Genomic DNA, 22,093 nt, shown 5'->3' with positions numbered 1-22,093 from the left:
TTGTTGCTGGTCTTCCTCCATTTCTGACATGGTTATAGCTGGTCCTTTAGTGAAGGCTATTTATTAGACAAGAGTCAGTTAAGTATTCACCTCCACAGTCCTAAAAAGCAATTTCACTGCCCAGCTCTTCTTGTCAAGAATATTCACTTGCCGTACCAGGTTTTGCCACAAGATGTCCTCAATAGCATTTAAAATCTTTTTCAAATCCCAGGCTAGGTTTTTATCCAATTTAGGTTCTTTTTCATCTTTTTTACGAGTACATAGAGTAGCAAGTCCCCGTGAGAGTAGGAACATTTTGGGTTCCCGAATATCAAATAGATGCAAATCCAATTATTTAATTGTTCTTTTCAAGGCTTTATTTCCCCAAGGTAGTCAGACACCGCCGTTTTAGAGGGTGGGAGGAGAACGTTCTCTTTCCTCTCTCCTCACAGGGGGAAGAAATTTCAAGAAGCTTTTTACAGGAAAATACTTGGGGTGCAAAGAAGGTAAGATCTCACCCAATTCCTCCGTGGTGCTTTCGAAGTGCTTGTTAGTAATTTTGGCCTCGGCTGATAGCGGCTTAGTAATGGGCCATATTAATGGCCGATCTTTTTCTCCTCAGTTCAAAGAGTTGCCCGGGATCAAACGGGAGGACTGCCGCCCTTCCGCGATCGCTCGGGAGTCCTCTTCACACTCATCGCCCCTCCAGGGCAACTTCCAACCCTTTTCAGGTTCCCCCGGCGGGAGAAAACTGGACAGCGGAGAGAGCGATCGCCCCGCACGTCCGTCAACGCCGCGATTACAAACCGGAAGCCAAACGTATGCAGATCCTATATACAAATTCATACATATGGCTTATGCATCTTGCAGTGCCTGATCCTGAATATTCCAGGAATAAGAAACGTTTGGTGGACCCCATACCCTTCTCCTAGATTATGTACAATTACGGTCATATTGGCTAATTGGGGCAGAAGGAAAAAAAAGAGAAGATGGAAAATAAAATGTACGTATCTTAATATAACAACCTCAGATTGGAAGAGAGTGCATTATGAAATACAGAGATTAGTACTCAAGAAGCAACAGTTGCAGGTAAGCAACAAGATCCTTTCATCTGGATTTCTATGAATTACAGAGATATGATTCAATTTTGGGTTGGTAGATTCAGGAAATCACATCAGCAAATTAGCCAAGTGTACCTAATGAACAAAGCATTTCATGAGAATCAAGCATCCAATATGTTTTATAAAGGTGGATGTTTGAGTTCAAGTTGTCACCCTGCATAATTACTGCAGCAAAATATGTCATGTACAGCTGCTGAAAATTACATGGCCTTTGTATAGTGTCTGCTAATATCTTCTGGGTAGAAAGGGGTAACTCATAGAGTATGAGAACAAGAATCATTTGGAGTGTGTTTGGGTGAGATAGGGAACTCATGGTTCATACTATAGAGTTGGATACTCGTAACATAGAGTTGTGCATCTCTGGAAAAACTCTTTGTTCTTTGCAGGCAGAAGTGATTGACTTTACGCACATTCAATTCATTAACTATACCAGAGTAGTAGTATAATCTGATAATCTGATTAAAAAAAACATATCTTCATATTGAATTCATATATAACTTCCAGCAAAAAGATTAGGTGCTTCTTTTTAAATTCTTACAGAAATCCAATTAAATCTATTCAACTTGAGAGTAGAAAGATTATCTGCTGTCCTTCCAAAGGGTCCTGTAACCAGAAATAGGGTCTTCCAATAGATGAATGGGACAAATAGTCAGTAATTTAAGGAGCAAGAATCGGGTACATGTTTTTTAATTTTGTAACCGGGGAACTATAGAACACTCGTCCATAAAAAGTTTTGTTTGTTTGTTTACTTGTTTTTTGGAAAAGTTCTTTTGCTAATTGATACGTCACATCTTTTCATCTTTTTGTCTTTTGAGGTAATTACATCAATCGGGAGTATAATGTTGTCCCGTTCTCTGCGGTATGTGGTCAGGGAGATTGCATGGGGTGCAGTGTGGTCTGGGGAAAATGCACAGGGGTGCATGACTGGTTGGAGCAAGTGCAGAGGGATGGGGGAGGGTGCACCAACAGGAGACTTGTGACCATCCCTGCCAGTTTCTTCCCTGACTTTCTAGGGAAGCTGGCAGGGAAGGTTGTAAATGGAGATCAAGTGATGCAGGCACTTGGCAACTTATCTTAAGTATAAACAGGTTGCCAAGCATCCAGAGTAAAATCACATGACCATGGGAGTGCTGGTATAGCCTGGAACTCTGAATACTGTTCATAACCATCACCACCAGGGTTCTGCACCATCACCACAATGAACAGTTGCTGAACAAATGGCTATAGGTCCAAGACGACCTGTATTCAGAAAATAATAGCATAACTGTCAAAAATCACCCTGAGAAATAAATGGGACAATCTCTAAGCTTTTAATAAAAGAAGTATTGCTAGAACTAATATGGCAGAAAGTTGGGGCTTTCCTTACCTGTACAGCAAAGGACCAGACTAGCACTGTAATCTATTTCTGATCATATCAGTTGTCACTATCATTTCCCAATTAAAGTACCTTTAATTTATCATAAAGACTATATTGCCCATTCTGAACTATGAAATTCTGCATTTATAGCGATGAGTGAAAGAACAGTCTTTGCTTTTAGATAACATCCTAATCTAACACAGGAATGTATAAGAAACAAATGATGTTAACAGACACAATAACAATCAAAGTGCTGACGTATCTGGACAAAATTCCATGATTTTTTCCCCATACATTTTTGAATGAAAACTATCATGAGGGGAAGCAGAGAATCTACCAATGTCACTTTGCCCGTTTGGTCAGGAAACACGTATCTTTGCTGCTGTTACTGAATAAACACTCCATTATTAATATCTGAGCAAAGCTTTGGTTCTCAACAATGGTGTATTTTAAAACAAAAGGATACAATAGTATAAATGGTTTATAAGAAGATATTTCTTTTTAAATGGCCTTTGCTGCAAAAAAATGAAATATTTCCAAGAAATCAGGAAAACTGCATTATTTTTGTTTACTTATCTTTATAGTGCTTTTCCTCCTGAAGATATGGTAAACTCCCAAGATTTAAGTGATCATAAAGATATTTTCCTGACTAAATGGGCAAAGTGATTATCTTGTTCTTCATATATTTTTATTTAAAAACCTTTGACAAATATTATTTTGCCTTGTATTTACTTCAACAACAAATACATTAAAATATTACTTTGTCTTTTTTGTTTAGGAAGGCCTTCAAAATCAAACACAAGGCCCAAACTCTATAATCAACCTAAATACTTCAGCGAATACAAAGGTAGAATGGTCAACACTATTATAGACATAATATAACTCAACTACAATGTCACAAAATAATTACACTATACATTTTCTGATATGTGATATGATATAAACTACCAGCAATTTGTTTGTTTTCTATATATTTTTATGTGTATGAAAAAGATCATTCAAATATAAAATTGGAAATGATAAGACTCAGAAAACAATGGAGGACATTTCAACTTACCATTACAATCTGAATGAAAGAATGTTGCTATTTTCTAACTAATTTTTAAACTAATTTTAAAAGGAGAGTCCAATATATGCTGCATGAAGAGGACACACAACTGCCAAGTCAAGTGAACCATGACAGGTAGTCCTTGTTTAGCAACTATAACTGGGACTGGCAACTTAGTCATTAAATGATTTGGTTACTAAGTAGAAAATCATTTGACTACAATTGTGCTTATGAGTTTACTTCAGCTTTCCTTCCCCCCTCCCATTCCTTCCCCCTTTGGAATGCTTACCCTGGGATAATCAACAAGAAGGGAATTAATGTTTGCATTTACATTCATTTGAGAGGAAGGGATTAAAAGAGAGTAAGAAGGCACACGATGGGGAATACATGTTGAAAAGAATATACTAATGCTTATGGTTTGCCTAATATGCTTTTTTCTCCAAATCCTAGGCTTATTAGGAGGGTAACAAAAACAGAAAGTATGAAAGTGATTTTGTCAGTCACAGGCAGCAGCTGCCAGCTAGCTAATTAACATGTTAATTGTTAACTTGAGAAAAGCAGTTTAGAAAGAGATTGCTTGTTTAAGTAATCTCTCCATTCTATGACCCCCTTTCTATCCTTTTTTCACAGTCCCTGTCCTGTAGTACGTGATTGTCTGAATTACCACTTGTATACTGACTTTCTCTCTGTAAAATATAAATATAGGGTAGAAATAATAAAAAATGTTTATTCAGTTCCACCACTTGTATAGGTTGTGTGGAAGGAGAAGGATAAAAGGGGTATTGTTATTGGGAGACTTCACCCTTGAGCTGAGAGTGACTGACTGGCCTAAAGCCACCCAGCTGGCTTTCATGGGTAAGATGGGACTTTAACTCATGGTCCCTGTGAAGGTCATACATTAGCACCTTGGTCACAAAGTTATTTTTTCAGCATTATTGAACATTTGAACAGTCACTGCATGACTGTTATGGACAATCAATAAGTGATTGTTGATCCGATATTATTAACCTCTGATGAGAAACTAATTAAGAAAATGTGTAACTTTTTATTGAATTTGAACATGGAAAACAAACAAGTAAAAGAAACAATGATAATGTGGGCAAATAATTTTGAATACAATATAGATTTAGAGAAATGGCAAAACTTATGGGAAAGAAATTACAAATTGACAATGTCAAGCTCTTACAAAGAAAACTTACATAAAATGTTTTATACATGGCACTTGCCACCAGCAAGATTAGCAAAAATATTTAAAAATATGTCAGATAGATGTTGGAAATGTAATCACAAGTCAGGTACATATTATCATGTAGGCTGGACATGTGTTTAAGCAAAGAGATATTGGACAAAAATACATACTTGGCTAGAAAAGTTGTTGGGAAAACAGGAAGATTTTAAACCTGAACTTTTTAAATTAGGTATAATATCAGAAAAGCTTGACAGACAAAGTATATACTTGATTTTACATGTGATAACAGTGGCAAGAATCATATTCGCACAATATTGGAAAAATGAAGAAATACCACCAGAGGAAGAAATAATTAAAAAAATACTAGATTGTGTAGAAATGGACAGACTTACTCTGAGGAAAGAAAAAGAAGAAACAGAATATTTTCAGACTTGGGATTTATTTTATCAATGGATGGAGAAAAGAATAAGGGATTAGGAATTCAGTTTGTATTAGTGAATGATATACTCAGACAACATGTTTGTTGAATAAGTACTTTTGAATTGTATTAAAAATCAATAAAACTTTAAAAAAAAAAAAGTGAGGTCTGCCCTGTAATTCTTGTTTGTCATATTGGGAAAATAATGAATAAGGGACAAAGGATAGTGAATAGTGAACTCTGGGCAGCATTAAACCAGAAGGAAATCTGATGAAATATGTAGCAATTATTGTTTATCTGTATATAGAGATAAAGACGTAACTGAATTATTTTAATAGCAGATTTCCTCTCAAGCACATATTAGTATAATTGTATATGGATGTTCTTTTTATGCATCTTAAAAGTTATACAGAATTATATTTTTCTTTTTACTGACAATGACTTAATTTGTTCCCTTCATATATACATATATCCCAAAAAGCAGACTTTAGTACATAAATATCAATGCTAAAATGGTTAGCTTTCTAAAGTGCCACAGCTTCTGCTGCTTTCTATGCAATAACTTTCAAATAGATATTGCAGAAAACTTCATTGTCTTAGAACATACAGGGAGAAAGAAGACTGAAGATATTCATTTCATGCAATGGGCTTTAAGATCCTAAGGCTATCCACTGGTGAAGAATGTAAACCTCCTATTTTTCAACTGCAAGTTTCCCTTCCTTACAAGTGATCCTACTTTCCGTGAACCATAAAACCTGCTGTGTGAAGTAGAAATTATTCTCCTTTGCACAATCAGTCTTAATCAAATTAAGTTAGTTAGGCAAAAAAGCCAAGATGCTTAGTGAACAAGAAAAATAAAAATTTAAAACTGTTGTTTCTTTTTAAATTAAGAATATAGGCTGTTTAGAGTTATTAAAATTAGAAAACATTCTAAAATCAAGCCTTAAAAAAAAAGCTTCTTGTGGCACCTAAAAGAAAATAGAATGCTTTGCTTGACATGCAGGAAGTGATGTATATAAAGTCACAAATTCTGGGAAAGCCATTAAATGTGAAATGTTTACCTCCAGATCTCCTTACTGGAATAGGCCTAGTGCACAATATGTTAAATCATTTCTAAACCTGTTTAAGCAAAGAGAAAAGAACTATATAATGGGACTAGTAATGGCAAGAATGTGTTTGTTACCATATTTCCATTTCTGTAAATGGCTAAAATTACTTAAGGGAGATTTGTGGAGGTGACACAAAATCCGAACACATCTCATTCTGCAAATCATTATGAAGTACTAGTATTACCAAGAGAATCATAAAATTGCAGGGCTGGAAGGTGACATTTAGACCATCAAATCCAATCCTGCTCAATGCAGAAATCAGACAGATGGTTTTCTAGTGTCTGCTTGAACATAATTGAATAAAGGGAACCTTACCACTCTTTGGATAACTGACATTATTAATAAATTGTTTTTACTATTGCTATTTAAAAAACAAGCAATCAAAATCTGTCTTTCTGTAAGCCAAATCCATTATTCTGGATCCTACATTTTGAATGATAGTGTATAGATCTTGACTTTCTATGTGAATTGCTCTTTAAGGTATATCTCTCCTCAACTGTCTTTTCTCAAGACTAATTATACTCATCTCTTAAAGCCTATATTTCTAATCCTCTAATTATTTTTACTGCCCTTTTATGAACTTGTTCTAATTTCTCTGAAATTTTCTTAAACTGTGATATGAAAAATGGACACAGTACTCAAAAGTGAAAATATTATTTACCTGTAATTCAGAATGAGAAGATACAGCCTTTTTTGCAGTCATGTCATACTACTGTCTCATACTCAATTTGCAATTAATTAGTATTCTAATATATATACATATATACACACCAGTATTCTAATATATTTTTCACTTTTACCATTACTAAACCAGGTACTCATTTGATAATGGTGCATTTGTTTCCCAATGGACTCTGCATGGTTTACACTTCTTAATTGATTGTAGTTTAGTTCCTAGCCTCTTGAATAAGCGTTTTACCTGGCTAATATTCTCTGTCCTGATGAACACATTGCTGTTCTATCTTCTGAAGACAAAAACCACCTTATTTGCACTTCTGTGCTTTTTTCAATTGAACAACATACACTAATTTATAATTGTAATTAGAATTATCAATACTCCCTTATGGAGTCACTGTTGATAAATAAAATATCTCAAGGGCTTTATAAAATTCAGGCCTACTTTGTAACAGCCCACTTACCAAATGACTGTTTAGAAATAGGACAAGGGCTATTAGTAGCCAGGACATGGTTAGTTATGAAAACTCTTTATTCCACTTCAGGATTACTTTCTTAACTCGATGATTCATTTATCGGTTCCTTGTTTAATTGTTTTGTGTGTGGGGAGAGAGGATGTCTCTGCGTCAGTGTTGACTCCTGAGATTGCCCGGACAAGTACCTACAGTTTTCTTGGCAAGATTACAGAAATAGTTTGCTGTTGCCTCCTTCCTAGGGCTTAGATGAAGTGTCTGGCCCAAGGTCCCCAAGATGGCTTCATGCCTAAGGTGGGACTAGAACACATATTCTCCCAGTTTCTAGCCTGGTAACTTTACTACTACACCAAACTGGCTCTGGTTTAAACTAGAGCAGGGGTGTCAAACTCGCAACGTGATATGACGTGTTGCGACGTATCACAACATTTTTTTCCATTGCTAGCAATGGGGTGGGCGCAGTTTCGTTATGACGCATCCAGCCCGTGTCTAGAGCATGTCAGAAAATTAGTCAAATAGGTTTCTCTCCAGATCACTTATTTTTTTAATGGGGCATATTTCAGCTTTTTTTTTTTTTTACATAGGCAAAGACTCTGGGATATAAGCTCAAAGGACTTGATTAGTAAAACTAACTCATCCTATTCTCCACTTCATTTAGGCATCTATCAAAATAATTCACGTATGGCCTCATACTTAACCAAACTACACCATAATACTTATCAGATCACTTTTGCAAAAGTACAATTAAAAGCCTTTCTATCTCAAGTTCTATTAGGAAGATTCCAGATTATACCTTTTTGCACAAAAATTCAGACCTCGAAATTACTCAGAAGTAGAGTCTATGGAGCACATATGTTTGGTTTGTGGACTGCATCATGATCTGAAAGACACCATTATTTCCCTTTTATTGATTTTTCAATGAGTCAATTTAAACCATGTATGAATTTTCTTTTATATAATAATGTGACTCGTAGCCAAATTTTTTCCTGCCATAATTAGACATAGGAAGAAACTATTTGCTGAATGACTTGTTTTCCTTATGTAAAAATGTATGTTTTCTTTGTTATTTTGTTTGCTCTTGGTTCCTTTGACTATAATAAACTTACATTCATTACTGCTTTGATATATTGCCATACCTTTACTGTAGTAAAGTTTGACATTCCGCCTTCCACAATGCTCTTTGATACATTTCATAACCGAACACGAGTTATTTAATGCTTTATTGCTAATTTTATAGGATCGGAAAATCCTGCCAATTTACCCTATTCTTAAGAGAATTTCAAGCAAGGAACTTGATTACACTCTATCTAATCTATTAATATTAATCATCCCAATCTGTAGTTACTAAATATTGTACTTTTGTATCACCACTCACTGCACTACAAAATATTATCACAGTTTTATTATAATCTATCATAGTGCACTCCTACTTTCTTAGTTATAAGCTGGTTTATCATTTATTATTTCAGTTTATATGACTCTTCATATAAAACACTTCAGTCCAGATTCAGCAATTAATCTTTCATTAATTAGGTTTAAAAAATGCAAAGACAAATCATAACACAAAGATAGTTAACAATAATAAAATTATTTTGTCTTACATTATATTTAAGTATATTATAGTACAGGAGTCTACTTTTTGAATTCTAATTCTGTCATCCTTCCGCCTATATCCACCTATATCAGAGCAGTACAAACTGTATGCATGTTTTCTGTTGATAAACAGCTTTTGATTGGAGTCCTCAGTCAGCATAATTAATAACATCTTGACTAGAAATTCAAAAAGTTAATAATAATAATAATAGTAGTAGTAGTAGTAGTAGTAGTAGTAGTAGTAGTAGTAGTAGTAAAGTTGGAAGGGACCTTGGAGGTCATCTAGTCCAACCCCCTGCTCAGGCAGGAAACCCTATATCATTTTAGACAAATGGCTGTCCAGTCTCTTCTTAAAAACTTCCAGTGTTGGAGCATTCACCGCTTCTGGAGGCAGATTGTTCCACTGGTTAATTGTTCTAACCGTCAGGAAGTTTCTCCTTAGTTCTAGGTTGCTTCTCTCCTTGATTAGTTTTCATCCGCTGCTTCTTGTCCTGCCTTCAGGCACCTTGGAAAATAGCTTGACTCCCTCTTCTTTGTGGCAGCCCCTGAGATATTAGAACACTGCTATCATGTCACCCGTCGTCCTTCTCTTCATTAAACTAGACATATCCAATTCCAGCAACCGTTCCTTATATGTTTTAGCCTCCAATCCCCTAATCATCTTTGTTGTTCTTCTCTGTATGCTTTCTAGACTCTCAACATCTTTTTTACATCGTGGTGACCAAAACTAAATGCAGTATTCCAAGTGTGGCCTTACCAAGGCATTGTAAAGTGGTATTAACACTTCACGTGATCTTGATTCTATCCCTCTGTTAATGCAGCCTAGCACTGTGTTGGCTTTTTATAGTTATAGTTCAACAGGTTGAAAAAGACACGATTAAAGTACAAATCATATTATGGTATCTCTAAGTTCTTGAGAAGAACAAAGATTCCACAATGATAAAGCTGAAATAACTCCTACATAACAACATCTTTTTGAGATGTGAAAATTATCTAAACGATTGCCTTCTTTCATAAGAATCAATTAATCAATGAATATCATCAAACTCATATTTCTATTGCTACATCTTTAAGGAGGATGAGTATCAGAGGGGAGCTTGATTTGTTTTAAAAATATCTGGAGAACATTCATGGTAAAACAAAGTATAAATCCCAATATGTAAATACTTGCTCTCTACAAGACTTGTACTTATTAAAATTAATGAATGTAAGTCAGATATTAATGGTTCATTGATGCAGGATATGTATTGAATGCAAAAAGTCCCTAATTCAATCTCAAGTAGTGATTAATGAGACAAACCTCTGCTTGAAACCCAAGTTACTCCTACCAAGTCAGAAGAGATCATGCTGAGCTAAACAAATGAATTATCTGACCTCCTGTAAGGCAACTTTTTATATTTCATAGCACTGAAGCTATTCTGTAGTGCTTAGCTTGTTATTCTTGTGTCAAGCTTTTAATATATATAATGATTTTATTTATAGAGAGCATAGAATTGACAGGGGTTTCAAACCCCTGATGCATGCCAAGAATATTTGGTGGAAAATGTTTTTACAGGATTGATTAAGTAAAAGTTACCAAGCAGCTTGGTGCTTTAGGAAGAACACTGAGGACAATGAATTACTGAATTTTGCTCCAACCTAATTTAGGCTGCTTTGAATCACGAAGAATGAGTGGAATAAGTATGGATTCCAAGTCTCTTGTCTTGAGACACGTGTTGAGTTCTTCTCCCATTTAGCATGGCTTATCATAATACAGACAATGGAAGGCAGTTTTCTTCAGTTCTCCCTAAATTAAAGACCAGCATTGTCAAGAGGTGTATAAAACCTATTAAGGTAGCTTTTCAAGAAGAGAGCACCCAGAGCCAACAATTTCAGACTATCCTTTAACTATTATGAAAAATCCCTGGTGCTACATGTATTTATACATCCTAAGCAATAATTCCTTGTGCTAATTTCAATAATTTCAATAAAGCTACAGAAAACATAACTAGAACATGGACCTACTGTTGACTCATCCATGTGTACTTGAAAATTCAGTTTCACAGCAAACAAACCAAAGACATTCTAGTCAAAAATATAAGCAGGCCATTACCTGTAGGCAACATTAAAAATACGAAATACTTATAGAAGGTTTGATTGTGACATCTAGAGAAGCTAAGAACAAAAGGACTTAAAGTAAAAAAATAAATTTAACTTTGGAAACCATGTTAAATCAGAAATAGCTGCACCATGAAGTTTCGTATTATTCTTTTAAAATTAGGTAGAGATTATATATTTAAACTCTCAGCTTTTGGAAGTGTATCTTGAGAAAAAAAAGCTTAGGAATATATGGGCCTTGTGAGCCACATACACCATAATTCAAATAATTCCTCACAAGACTGTTTGCTGAGTCTGCTACTTTATTCTGTGTTTTAGTTCTACTTCCTGTCTTGATTAGTTACCATGGGAAATGCAAGAAGTCACAACAGAAGGAATTTACAAACGATGCAACAACATATTCAGTGCACAGGATTCCCAAGAGTTAATAAAATATAAAACAAAAGATAGAAAGATGTAGTAATAGTGTGTTTTGTGGAACCATAACTAGTTTTCTAGAAAACTGTTTAAAAATTCTGCCATTGTTTCTTCTAAGGGAAGAAGGAAAAATTCTGTATATTCTTAAAAATAAGCCTCTTCGTGCTAACCTAAAGATATTTTGCAAGGCTACTTGTTTTGGCTTTCTTTTTGAGTTTTTAACAGGTTCAAATATTGTAGCATTGCCTTTTCAATTGCTGCACACTGTTTGAAAACAACAGTGATTACAAAGGCAACTGCATTGCAGTGGTGGGAAAAAAGAATTAGAGGATACAGAGTTTGTAAAATGTTCTGGTATTTGGGAAGAGAAAATTGCTGTTTACATAGAAAAGAGTATTAAAAACTGCCATTTCTTTTTGGCTTAAAATTCCACTTTCTAAATACTTAAAAATGTTAAAGACTTCAAAAGCATTCTTGGCCTAAAATAATACAGCAAAACCAAAAAAAAAAGATTAGTAAGAACTGAAAGCATCTGAAACAAAAAGGGAGAAATAGGTTCTTATTCATAAATAAAAAATATAAAAATAAAATACCTGTAACCAGGGTCCATGTGCTGCATATGGATGCTCCTCTGTAGCAAAGGCCCCTTCAACTCCTGTAGATACAAAAGTGATTGCTGTATCTCCTGTAATACTTTTGTATGTAAAGTGCCGACCATGTAATAATCTGCCTCTGAAACAATAAACAAAAAAATGACTTTCAAATCAATATGGTCTTCCCCTTGTGGCATTCTGTCACGTCACGTACTCCTCAATACATATAATATTTTAGGCCCATAATTTTAGAGTTCAAGAAAAAAAATGAAATAGAGATGAAGGAAAGAAAACAACTATAACTTAACTACAGTAATTACAACTCTAGTGGATTGGGTAAAAAAAGAAAATTCATCTAAGTTCCAATATATACAAACTGCAAACTCAATGACTTGTATCATAGAACAAGCCGCTTTCACAGTACAATGACTGATGAAATGAAAGAGATGCAGTTAAATGAAAGCAATTCTATATCTCACCTATATTTCTCTCTTCCAGACACATTCCATCTAAATGTATGTTTTTTTCATAAACAAAAAGGTATTTGAATAGCAAATTAAGATAATATATGTGTGCTGGAAGATTTCCTAAGGTTACCAGGAAAACTCTCTATTTTAGAATTCAAGTAAATATATATATATAATAATCTAATTATACAGCAAAATACAAGATTGCATTGTGGTAAGATTATACAGCACAATATAATATGCTAGAATTGTAACAATCAGTTCAGACACTTGAGACTTGACATATTAAGAGTTAACCAAAGCCTTGAAATGCAGATAGTCCTCAGGTTACGATGGCAATTAGGACCAGACTGCTGTCACTAAGCAATGTGGTATAAAGTATGGTGAAGTTAACATCAATTACCAATGACAATCCAGACAGTCCCGCTTGCTCTCTTAACCACAAAATACACACTAGGAGGCCCTGCGCAGGCCACACACAGGTTGGACCGGGGGGGGGGGTTAAGGTGCAAGTGCAGGGAGGCCACAGGAAGGAGGGTGTGGGTTGTGTAAAACAAAACATCTTGTCCTTTCAAAGACTTTATACAGCTATTTCAAGGTCTTCCCCTGTTGTTTGAATATGTGTGCTTTCAGGGAAGATATCTGTACTGAATTACTATTTTAGTAAAGCAATGTCTCTTGAAGGATCACGCCAAATCTCTGAGATATAAAACTTTCACATTTTGAACAAGGGCACATTGCTCATTTCATGCAGTGCCCTCTGAATGGCACTCCTCAATCCCAATGGGCATATAATATTACATGCTTAAATACTTTGTAAACATATTCAGTTTAGCCTTTTAAGTCTGTTTGAAGAGACCTCAGTAATGTAGGGACAACAGAATGATCCTTACAGCCCCTCATACGAAAACTAACCTTCTACTCACCTTAAACAAAGTGGAATTAATGCTCCTGATTCCTGGTTGAATTTTAGGTGCACACTCTCAAGCTGTCTTGTGCGAATCAGTTCATGAGGAATAATTGCTGCTGAGCTGTCACTTTCTAAACTGTCCTTACGACTCCTAAATCAAAGAAGGTATTGGATTTTATCCCATCTTTTAAATATATTTTTGGTCAACTCAAGGTGGAGAATACACCTAATATTCCTGCCCCCTATTTTCACCACCATAACCACCACCACCATCCTATGAGGTACAATGAGTAGAGAGAGAGTGACTCGCCCAAAGTCATTCACCCTTCATGCCTAAGGGAGGCCCAGAACTCTCCGTCTCCTGCTTTTTAGTCCAGAGCCTTAACCACTATACCAAACTGGCACTGTAAATCCTTAAGCAGAGAATTACTGGAGCAATATTTAGGTTGTAAGATTTAACAAAATATATATGAGGCCTTTATATCAGATCTGTGTGTGGAGTCCCCTTTGCTGAGATTTCGCCAGCTTGTTTTATTTTGTATATAATAATTTAATTATTATTAATTATCTGTGACTTCAGTTCTGCCATGGGTGGATTTGATCCTTGCACTACCTAGCTGGTGAAAGCAGCAAGAATACTGAGAGCTGGATCTGGGGTGTACTTAATACTTCACAGGAAAGCTGCACTTTTGATATACCTGAAACTTGTGCTAAGTACCCACAGTCCAATCCATTCTAACCAACGGAAGTAACAATTTATTTAAGTCAGACTTAATTGAGATTTCTACATATAGTATTAGCAAAAAGGAGTCTCGACTGAATTTTCTTAATGGTTAATGTTATCCTATATGGTTAAGTGGTTATGGTTTTCTGACCATGGTAAAATATCTTGCTCAGAACCAACAAATTCAACATTTAGAACAAATGTTGCCTAGAAGTAAGGTTATGAACAAAAGCTTGGGATGTCCGAATCTACAAATATCTTTAGCACTGAGAGTACACCAAGTACAGTATAAAAATTGTTTGTAATTTCAGGAGCCGGTATTAAATCATTATGTTTTGTCACATATTTTATCAAGATATATAGCTATATTTATATCCCAATATTTTGATTTTCTGCCAAACAAATTATTGGCTTAAATGGGGATGTTTATATTCATAATTCTTTGGAACAAACTACAAACTAATTCTAACTTTAAAAATAAATGAATCTATTATTAGACCTTTGTTTCAAATCAGTATTTTGTTTGCACTTTACTCTGAAAGTTATCCTGCCTAATTTCTTCACTTGACCACATTCTATTGAATTTTACCTCTGACCAGATAATGGTCCTGGGACAAGCTTTCCTAAAACTGATCTTTCATTAAAACCTGTTAGATCCAGCGGCTGACATCAGGAGATTTCTGTTTATAGAGGTTTTTCCATTTTCCATTTTCTTTGTATTTGAAATGAAGGCCTTCTCTTTGCCTTGCCAGTTCTTAAGAAAGAAGGGTATTGGCAGGGCCACCCACATATAAGATTTTCAATAACCTACACTAAGCTGAATAAAGAATCAAGTATTCTTTCTTTCAGCTTGAATGAAAACCATGCATGGTCCTGGGGAAGAAGACAACCTAGTTGAGGGGGGTGATGGAATTTCTAACACTTTAGGGAAAATCAGGGGGAGCCTAAAAACTTATTACTGCAGCTTTTTTTCTCTGCAAATGTACCTTTGAAAGCAGGAGCTTAATACAGGTTTTATATCTGGTGTTTTCAGTTTTATTTCTACTTATTTTGGTTATGTTCATTTTTAGGATTATCATCTCTTACCCTCATTTACTCTTACACACATAAAGCACTCTTAACCAGATCTATTTAACACAATTCTTTTCAGGTTTTCATTAACTAATATATTTTAAAAACTGCCACATAAAATTCTCCACTCAACCAACACAAATAATTCATGGATTCTCAGCTTATATCCATAAAGAAATGAATAAAACCTGACAAGAGCCATGACTTCTGTATTAAGAAAGAGAAGATGCTTTTAAATGAGAGCAATATGCCGGAAATGCCCCAGCATGAGACTGCATATCTAACATTTTATGGAACTGGAAGGAATCTGAGATTAAAGCTCATTCTGAATGATTGAAGGATTGTGGGAGGTGTAAGTGTGGGCAGTTGTCAGATTAATTCTTCAGATGATTAAATTCTTTTGTAGTCAATGTTTGAAGTCTCTTCATTTTTAATGAGTGCAATGCAGCAGTTACCAAGGTGACTTTTGCTGACTTTCAACTATTTCTTCCTTCTGTTTTCTGTTCTTACTATCAGACTGAATTGGTTTCTACATCTTGTGAATTAAGATGAACACTGTTAGCTATATTGCTGTATTAAACTTCAGTTCTGGATTTGGGTAGCTGAAGTGAAGCTAATAATCTGCAGGAAAACCACATCTCTACTTTGCTAAGAAAGCAATAGAAGTCATAGTCACATGAACAAATTTGCAATCATCTTTGGTCTTCCTGCAATATTAGAGAGAGATGTTATAAACCATGTCATTTGAAGGCAGTCAATATCAATTCTCCAGGGGGAAAAAAATCAACCACTGCTCGCTACACAGTTTAACTACCCTATACTTTTTCTGCAAACCAGAATTTCAATCTGAGAGACCAAAGTTTCAATAAAAGTTTATAGTCCACGTAAAGGAGAAACTAAGATTTGCTATGACATGCATTGTTTAAGAGATTAAAGCTTTCTAATAAAATAACAAACTAGGGTAATTATCCTTAAATGTTTACTATTTTTCTGAGCTCTACTATCTGGAGCATTTGATTCAGAGACAGAGAAGTGGACGTGCAGAAAAACAATATTCCACTGCTACCTGTTACTTAAATTAAAAGTTCTAAAAAGTAAATTAAAGTTACTTAACTCAAGAGTCTCCATGACCTACTGTGCTATATTTTAACAGACAATTAATATAACAATATCAGAAAACACTGATACCAAAGATTAGCGCTGATTGAGTAATGCTAAAAAAATGATATATTTGCAATGCTGCACTTGTATTTAAACACTTCCTTTGTTGTATACACTTTAATCTGGACAAAAAATAATGATATCATAATTTGTTTACTTTTACAACAGAGGACCAGTAACTAAAGTGAGAGATACAAAGTTACAGAAGAGATATAAAATGCTAAAGTTATACTATAGCATACCGTCTGTTCTAAATAGCTTTTACTATATAAGGTTTCAGCCAGCTCTTCTTCCAAGGAGAACAATCTATGACTATTGCCCAGGCATCATGTTCTACACACCACCGGTTCACTCTACATTATTTAACTTCTGACAGCACCCAGTCCCTACAGGGCTAATATGGCGAGGAGGGGGGAGAGGAGGGAAAAGATTGTCTAGATATTTTCTAGTTCTATCAACCTGAAAGTTCTTCTAAAGGTGAAAATATTTCCTCTTTTTTTACGAGATTTGGCTGCAATCCTTGGACGCTCATAACATTACAAAAAGCAACGTGCAGAACCTAATGTAATATTAATAAGTCAAACAGCCAACTCAGGGTGCAGACAAAAAAACCTCTCTTTGTTAACATTGAGTATTTCAGAGTTTACTTGAAAACAACTATCCTTTGTCTACTTGTGAACAATAATATACTATTATTCATATTGTACAGAGGGCAAAGGAACATTTCAAACTGAGAAATTAAAAAAAACAAATTATTTTTTTGTTTACACACACACACACACACACACACAGAGAGAAACTTTTATACCTAATGTACACAAAAGACCAAGTAATACGACCTAAATGCACTTACTTCCTATGTATCCCATATTGCTAGTAATGAAGTGATGAGTTCCCTTTCATTGGTGAACTTGAAAAAAAGGCTGGCTCATTGGTTAGAGATATTTGTTCATTTATTCATAAAATGTATCGGCTGCCCATTTTACCACATAAAAATCTCTCTCTCTCCCTCTCTCTCTCCATCCATGAATACATACATACATACGTTAAAACCATATTCTAAGAGATCCTGCACTGAGCAGAGATTTTTGTTTTATGCTACTTTAATTTAATGATGCTTACCCAGTGGAGTAAATACCAAGCAGAGATTAGCGTTCCCAAACCTGAGTATTTTTGCAGAAATTGAAATGTTCTTTATTTAGCCAGGTTTTCCACTGACTCTTTTCAACTGCCCTAATTATAAATAAGTTGTTATTTACGTTCCTTTCATTATTTAAGCCATTTTTACTGTTTTGTTTCACATTTTGTTATATACTGTATATCCAATACCACTTTGGTAGTTTCTAAATTTAATTTTCTAAATTAAAAGCAGTATAAAATGTTGCAAATCCATTGTTAAATAAAATATATTTGAAGTATAGTACCAACAAACATTATATACAAAAAATAGCCTTTCCTTCCATTATTATCTTAAGAAAAACTCATTCTTTCTCACTTCAAGATTCATCTATAAGACTAAACTTACGGTGCTCTCTCACTGTTCAATCCATTCTGCCTCTGAGTATTAATTGGTGGCAAAATTGGCTTGCTGTTAATCTCTAGTCCCCTTCGTAGAGTTTCTCGAATTTGCTCTGTGTCTGAAAATTCAAAAATGTAAAAATAAGGTTAACTATAGATGAGGTGATCTTTCAAACAGTAGCTTGGAATACTAAAACAAAGACCATATACTTCCTTTTTCATCTGTATATCAAAAACCCTAGTTTCTTGCAGCAAACTGGCAACTATGATTTCTTTTCATTTAATATAAACAACAATCCCAAAACCTAAGCTTTGAGTAATATTTCAAATTATGACTTTTGGAAAACATTAGTCACAATGCACTGAACGAAGCATTACAGTATATAATAGCAATGTTGGTCCTCTGGCTTTACCCCTTTCCCTATGAATGGGAAAATGCTATAGAGTTAACACAAAGTCACAGGCATTGGTACACAAATTTTTCAGTACTAAAACCTATGCTTGTAAAATATTACACCCTTTAACTACAGTATTTCCTAAATAAACAGTTTAGAACCAGAATTGTCTTTCTGCAAATAAAAGACTTCTTCAATTACAGAATGAAATTTCAGGAGACGCTGCAATGAGAGAAAAGGAGAAGAAAATTTCTGTGAATTTGCCCTGCATCAGTAACTCCCATGTTGTTTTCAAGACTTACCTCACTTTTTGACTGACAGTGTGCACTATCCTGAAAATGATCTTACTTCATTTGTTATCAGCTAGTACTTACAGGCTTTATAATGTTTAGTTCTATGACATTCTATCTGCATAGCCACACTGAAATCATGACAATAGAAAAACCCAGAGTTGACTGTTTCTATGCCTCTTCCCAGATGCTTGCCCTTCTCTCCGCAAAAAGATTCAAAATGCAATTGGCCGGGAAACAGAGATTGCCTCCTTCACTTGGGGGGAGGCAACTGCCTGTCAGCAAAAAGCTCCATTTTGGCTGCTAAGGAAAGGGTACAGTATATAGGGAACCTCTGCATAAGTACTCAATAAGAGTCAGGGGAAGAGATCATTATAGATGTTCTTCAGGGTAAATTGGGAGATAGTGAGTTTCAAATGGGGAATGGAAACTGACATATATGTTCAGTGAAAAGTAAAATGATGTATATTTCCATAAGATTGTATATGTGGGGGTGGGGGGGTGGAGGCTTATCTATGAACACGTATGCACAACCTTGCATCTGGGAAAAGATTCATTTTCAAAGTACTGACAAAGTTTGTTGAAGACCTAACTTGAAATGTAATATATTCTTGAGCTGGAAACGGTTGCCTAGCTATAATACTGTTTATTTAAATAATTTTAAAAAATCCGCTTATGCACAAGGTCTGAGTATATTTGGAAAGTGCCTGCCTTCTATTTTCAGTTATACTGAGAAATAAATATTTTAACTTTTAGAATTGACGTCAAAAATTTGCTAGGTTTCTTAGTATGGTAGCCATATTACTAAGTAAGAGATCCAGGAATCTATATATATATATTTCCTCACAACCCTGTGAGGTGGGTTGGGCTGAGAGAAAATAAACCTTAGACTGATGTGATCAAAGTTTAACTTACCTTTTCCAGACAATCGTCGAGGATGTGTACCAATGCAGATACTTCTGCTGTCTTCATCGTCCTCTGGTGGCCGGCTAAGGTCATCCCAGGCACATTTTGCACTGACACCGCTTAGATTTGAGCCATCTGTTTCAATCCCTTTATCAACTCGGTCCTGCTTAAAAGGATCCCAAACAAGCAAGCATTTGAGAACATAGTTCTGTCCTTATAGGATCTATTACGTATATTTTGTCAATACTAAGTGTCTGAGAAATTAAGAACTGCAATACTTATTTTCACTGCTCTAAAGACACAAAGGTTAGCCGCAAATCAATGGCGATGAATACAATAGGCTTAAAACGCAGAACATACTGTAGCTCTGCCCAGTGTAATGTCACTTACACTGCTTCATGGGATTTTTTTCCCAGCCCTATCTGGAGGTACTGAAGTTCAGTAATTCTGCATGATTAAGCCTGTGCTCCATCACCAAACGATGGCAGTATGTCTGAGTTGCCAGTTATCATTTAAGTGTAGCGTTGATTCAAAGGTTTAATGAATTCCAACCATTAATTCTCCCAGCATGCTTCACTTCCAAAATCAATAGCAGAAAGAGATATTCCTGCATCTCATGGAAACTACCAGTTCAAAAAATGAAGAAAACGATTTGTCTTCAGTTCTAACATTCACCACCAGATGATGCTGTTAAACTAACTCTTGGCTTTTAAAGTAAGTAGCAGTAACTGCAGCAGTTTGATATGAAAACAGAAAGAAAAAAAGTGATTCAATTTTCCTTTTCACATGTATAACCTGGGTCTGCTTGAGAATATCACTGGAGAAACTGTCAGAAACTACATATCCATCAACTATGGTTATGATGTTTGGTATACTGAAGGAAGACCTCATTCCAATATAGTCAATGGTTACAAAGATCAATTTCAGCATGCTAGCCTATTTCCAACCCAGGAGTGAAGGGTTACATGTAGTTTTCGAAAGCTTTTGAAATCCTTATAGTTATCATAAATCATTGATTTCTAGAAAAAAGACAATGAACAGATGCCTTTCCATTCATATCCAACTTCCCCCAAGCACACAAGGTATCAGGGAATTAGCACATGACTGGGCCTTTTTGTTGATTCTGTTTTAATTGTTTTTACTGCATGCCATCCAGAGTCATTTTAGAGTTGTGCAGTTTTACATATGTCAGAGATGAATGGATGGATGGATGGATGGAAGGAAGGAAGGAAGGAAGGAAGGAAGGAGGAAGAAGGAAGGAAACGATGCCTGTGACCCAGTTCAGTAACAACAGGGAAACTAATCTGAACTGAGCCATGGTTCCCGAGGATTGGAAACATGAAGACTCACAAGTCAAAAATTGGTAGCAAAGTAACAAAAGAATTGACCATTTTTTTCTGAGAACATTCAAATACAAGGAGAGAATTGTTTTGGGTAACAAATGCAATTGTGTCCATTTGTCATGAAATATCAATAAACTAAATAATTAAAATGCATACTTGCAGATGTGGATCTATTTCGAATATTGTTTCCCCACGTCGCATATCTGTGATTAACCATGGACCTCCTGCTCTATAGATGTACAAAAAAACAACAACAGTTAACTGCAACTATTCCCAGAATTTTAGGGTGTCTTGTGCATCTTTACTAACTGCATCTCAGACCATAAAACGCCTTCTCAGATTCTCTTTGCAGGCTATCAAATTTGTACAAATGTACATAATTCTTTAGGTATCACAATCCTAAGGGAATATGATACCTAAATATTTTCACTCTGAAGATATTTATTTTCCCCATGTTATCTAAACTTAACTAATAGAAGAGAATATTTTGTAGCTCAGAATTGAAGTTTGGGATCCCTGGTATTCTCTAAATTTGGTGGTTTTCTTGCAGACATTTAATTACCAAACTAGGTAACCTCATCAGTGCAAGAAGGGACTGGACTGATCTCATTTTATATATTATAGGCTTGTTCTGTCAGTGTTGGTGAGAATGATCTTGGTGATTCCTTGATTAGGCTGTTCCTTACTGTTAGCTTGTTTGTCTGACTCGGTAGTTCCTCGATTGAGGTACTTATTTCTTGATTGTTGGTCTAGTGTTAATCTTGACGTTAATCTTTGCTCATCTGGGTGTTGATCGCTGGAAAGGAGGTGTTTTGGTCTTTTTTTTATTTTTTGGGTTTTTGATTGCCTCTTTTGAATGGTATATGTTATTTCTCTCTATGTGCCTATTGGTGGCTGATTTGTTTGAGTGCCATGCTTTCAGGAATTCTCTAGAATTTTTGGACTTGGTTTGGTCTAGGATGGTCTGTTTTCCAGCTGAAACTATGATTAAGTCTGTCCATGTGTTGTGAAGTAAAGGAGTTTTCATCACATCTTCTGATTGCTAGTTGTTGTTCATGGATGTGCTCTGCTAGTCTTCTGTGTTTGTCCTACGCAGTGGCTGTTATAGTCCTTACACTATATGTTGCAGATGACTCCTGCTTTTTCTTCTGGGTCTGCTAGGTCTTTTAGTTTACTAAGGATGCTTTGGAGGGCTTTAGTTGGTTTATAATAATATAATAATAATAATAATAATAATAA

At 35.2% G+C, this 22,093-nt stretch overlaps 1 protein-coding gene across 1 annotated transcript in view; it reads right to left on the bottom strand.

The window, feature by feature from the left end:
* The window catches only part of SUFU (SUFU negative regulator of hedgehog signaling), a 49,985-nt gene that overhangs the window by 8,888 nt on the left and 19,004 nt on the right, over positions 1-22,093 (bottom strand). The window contains exons 6-10 of the mRNA XM_015819770.1: positions 21,011-21,083; positions 19,521-19,674; positions 17,928-18,039; positions 13,463-13,597; positions 12,070-12,208 (exon numbers count right to left, since the gene is read on the bottom strand). Coding sequence (XP_015675256.1) covers positions 12,070-12,208; positions 13,463-13,597; positions 17,928-18,039; positions 19,521-19,674; positions 21,011-21,083 — 613 coding nt within the window. The remainder of the gene's footprint in view (positions 1-12,069; positions 12,209-13,462; positions 13,598-17,927; positions 18,040-19,520; positions 19,675-21,010; positions 21,084-22,093) is intronic.

Source organism: Protobothrops mucrosquamatus, unplaced genomic scaffold, assembly GCF_001527695.2.
Source record: "Protobothrops mucrosquamatus isolate PMUCROS unplaced genomic scaffold, P.Mucros_1.0 scaffold984, whole genome shotgun sequence".
Lineage (NCBI taxonomy): Eukaryota > Metazoa > Chordata > Lepidosauria > Squamata > Viperidae > Protobothrops > Protobothrops mucrosquamatus.
This window is presented reverse-complemented; position numbering and strand designations above follow the sequence as displayed.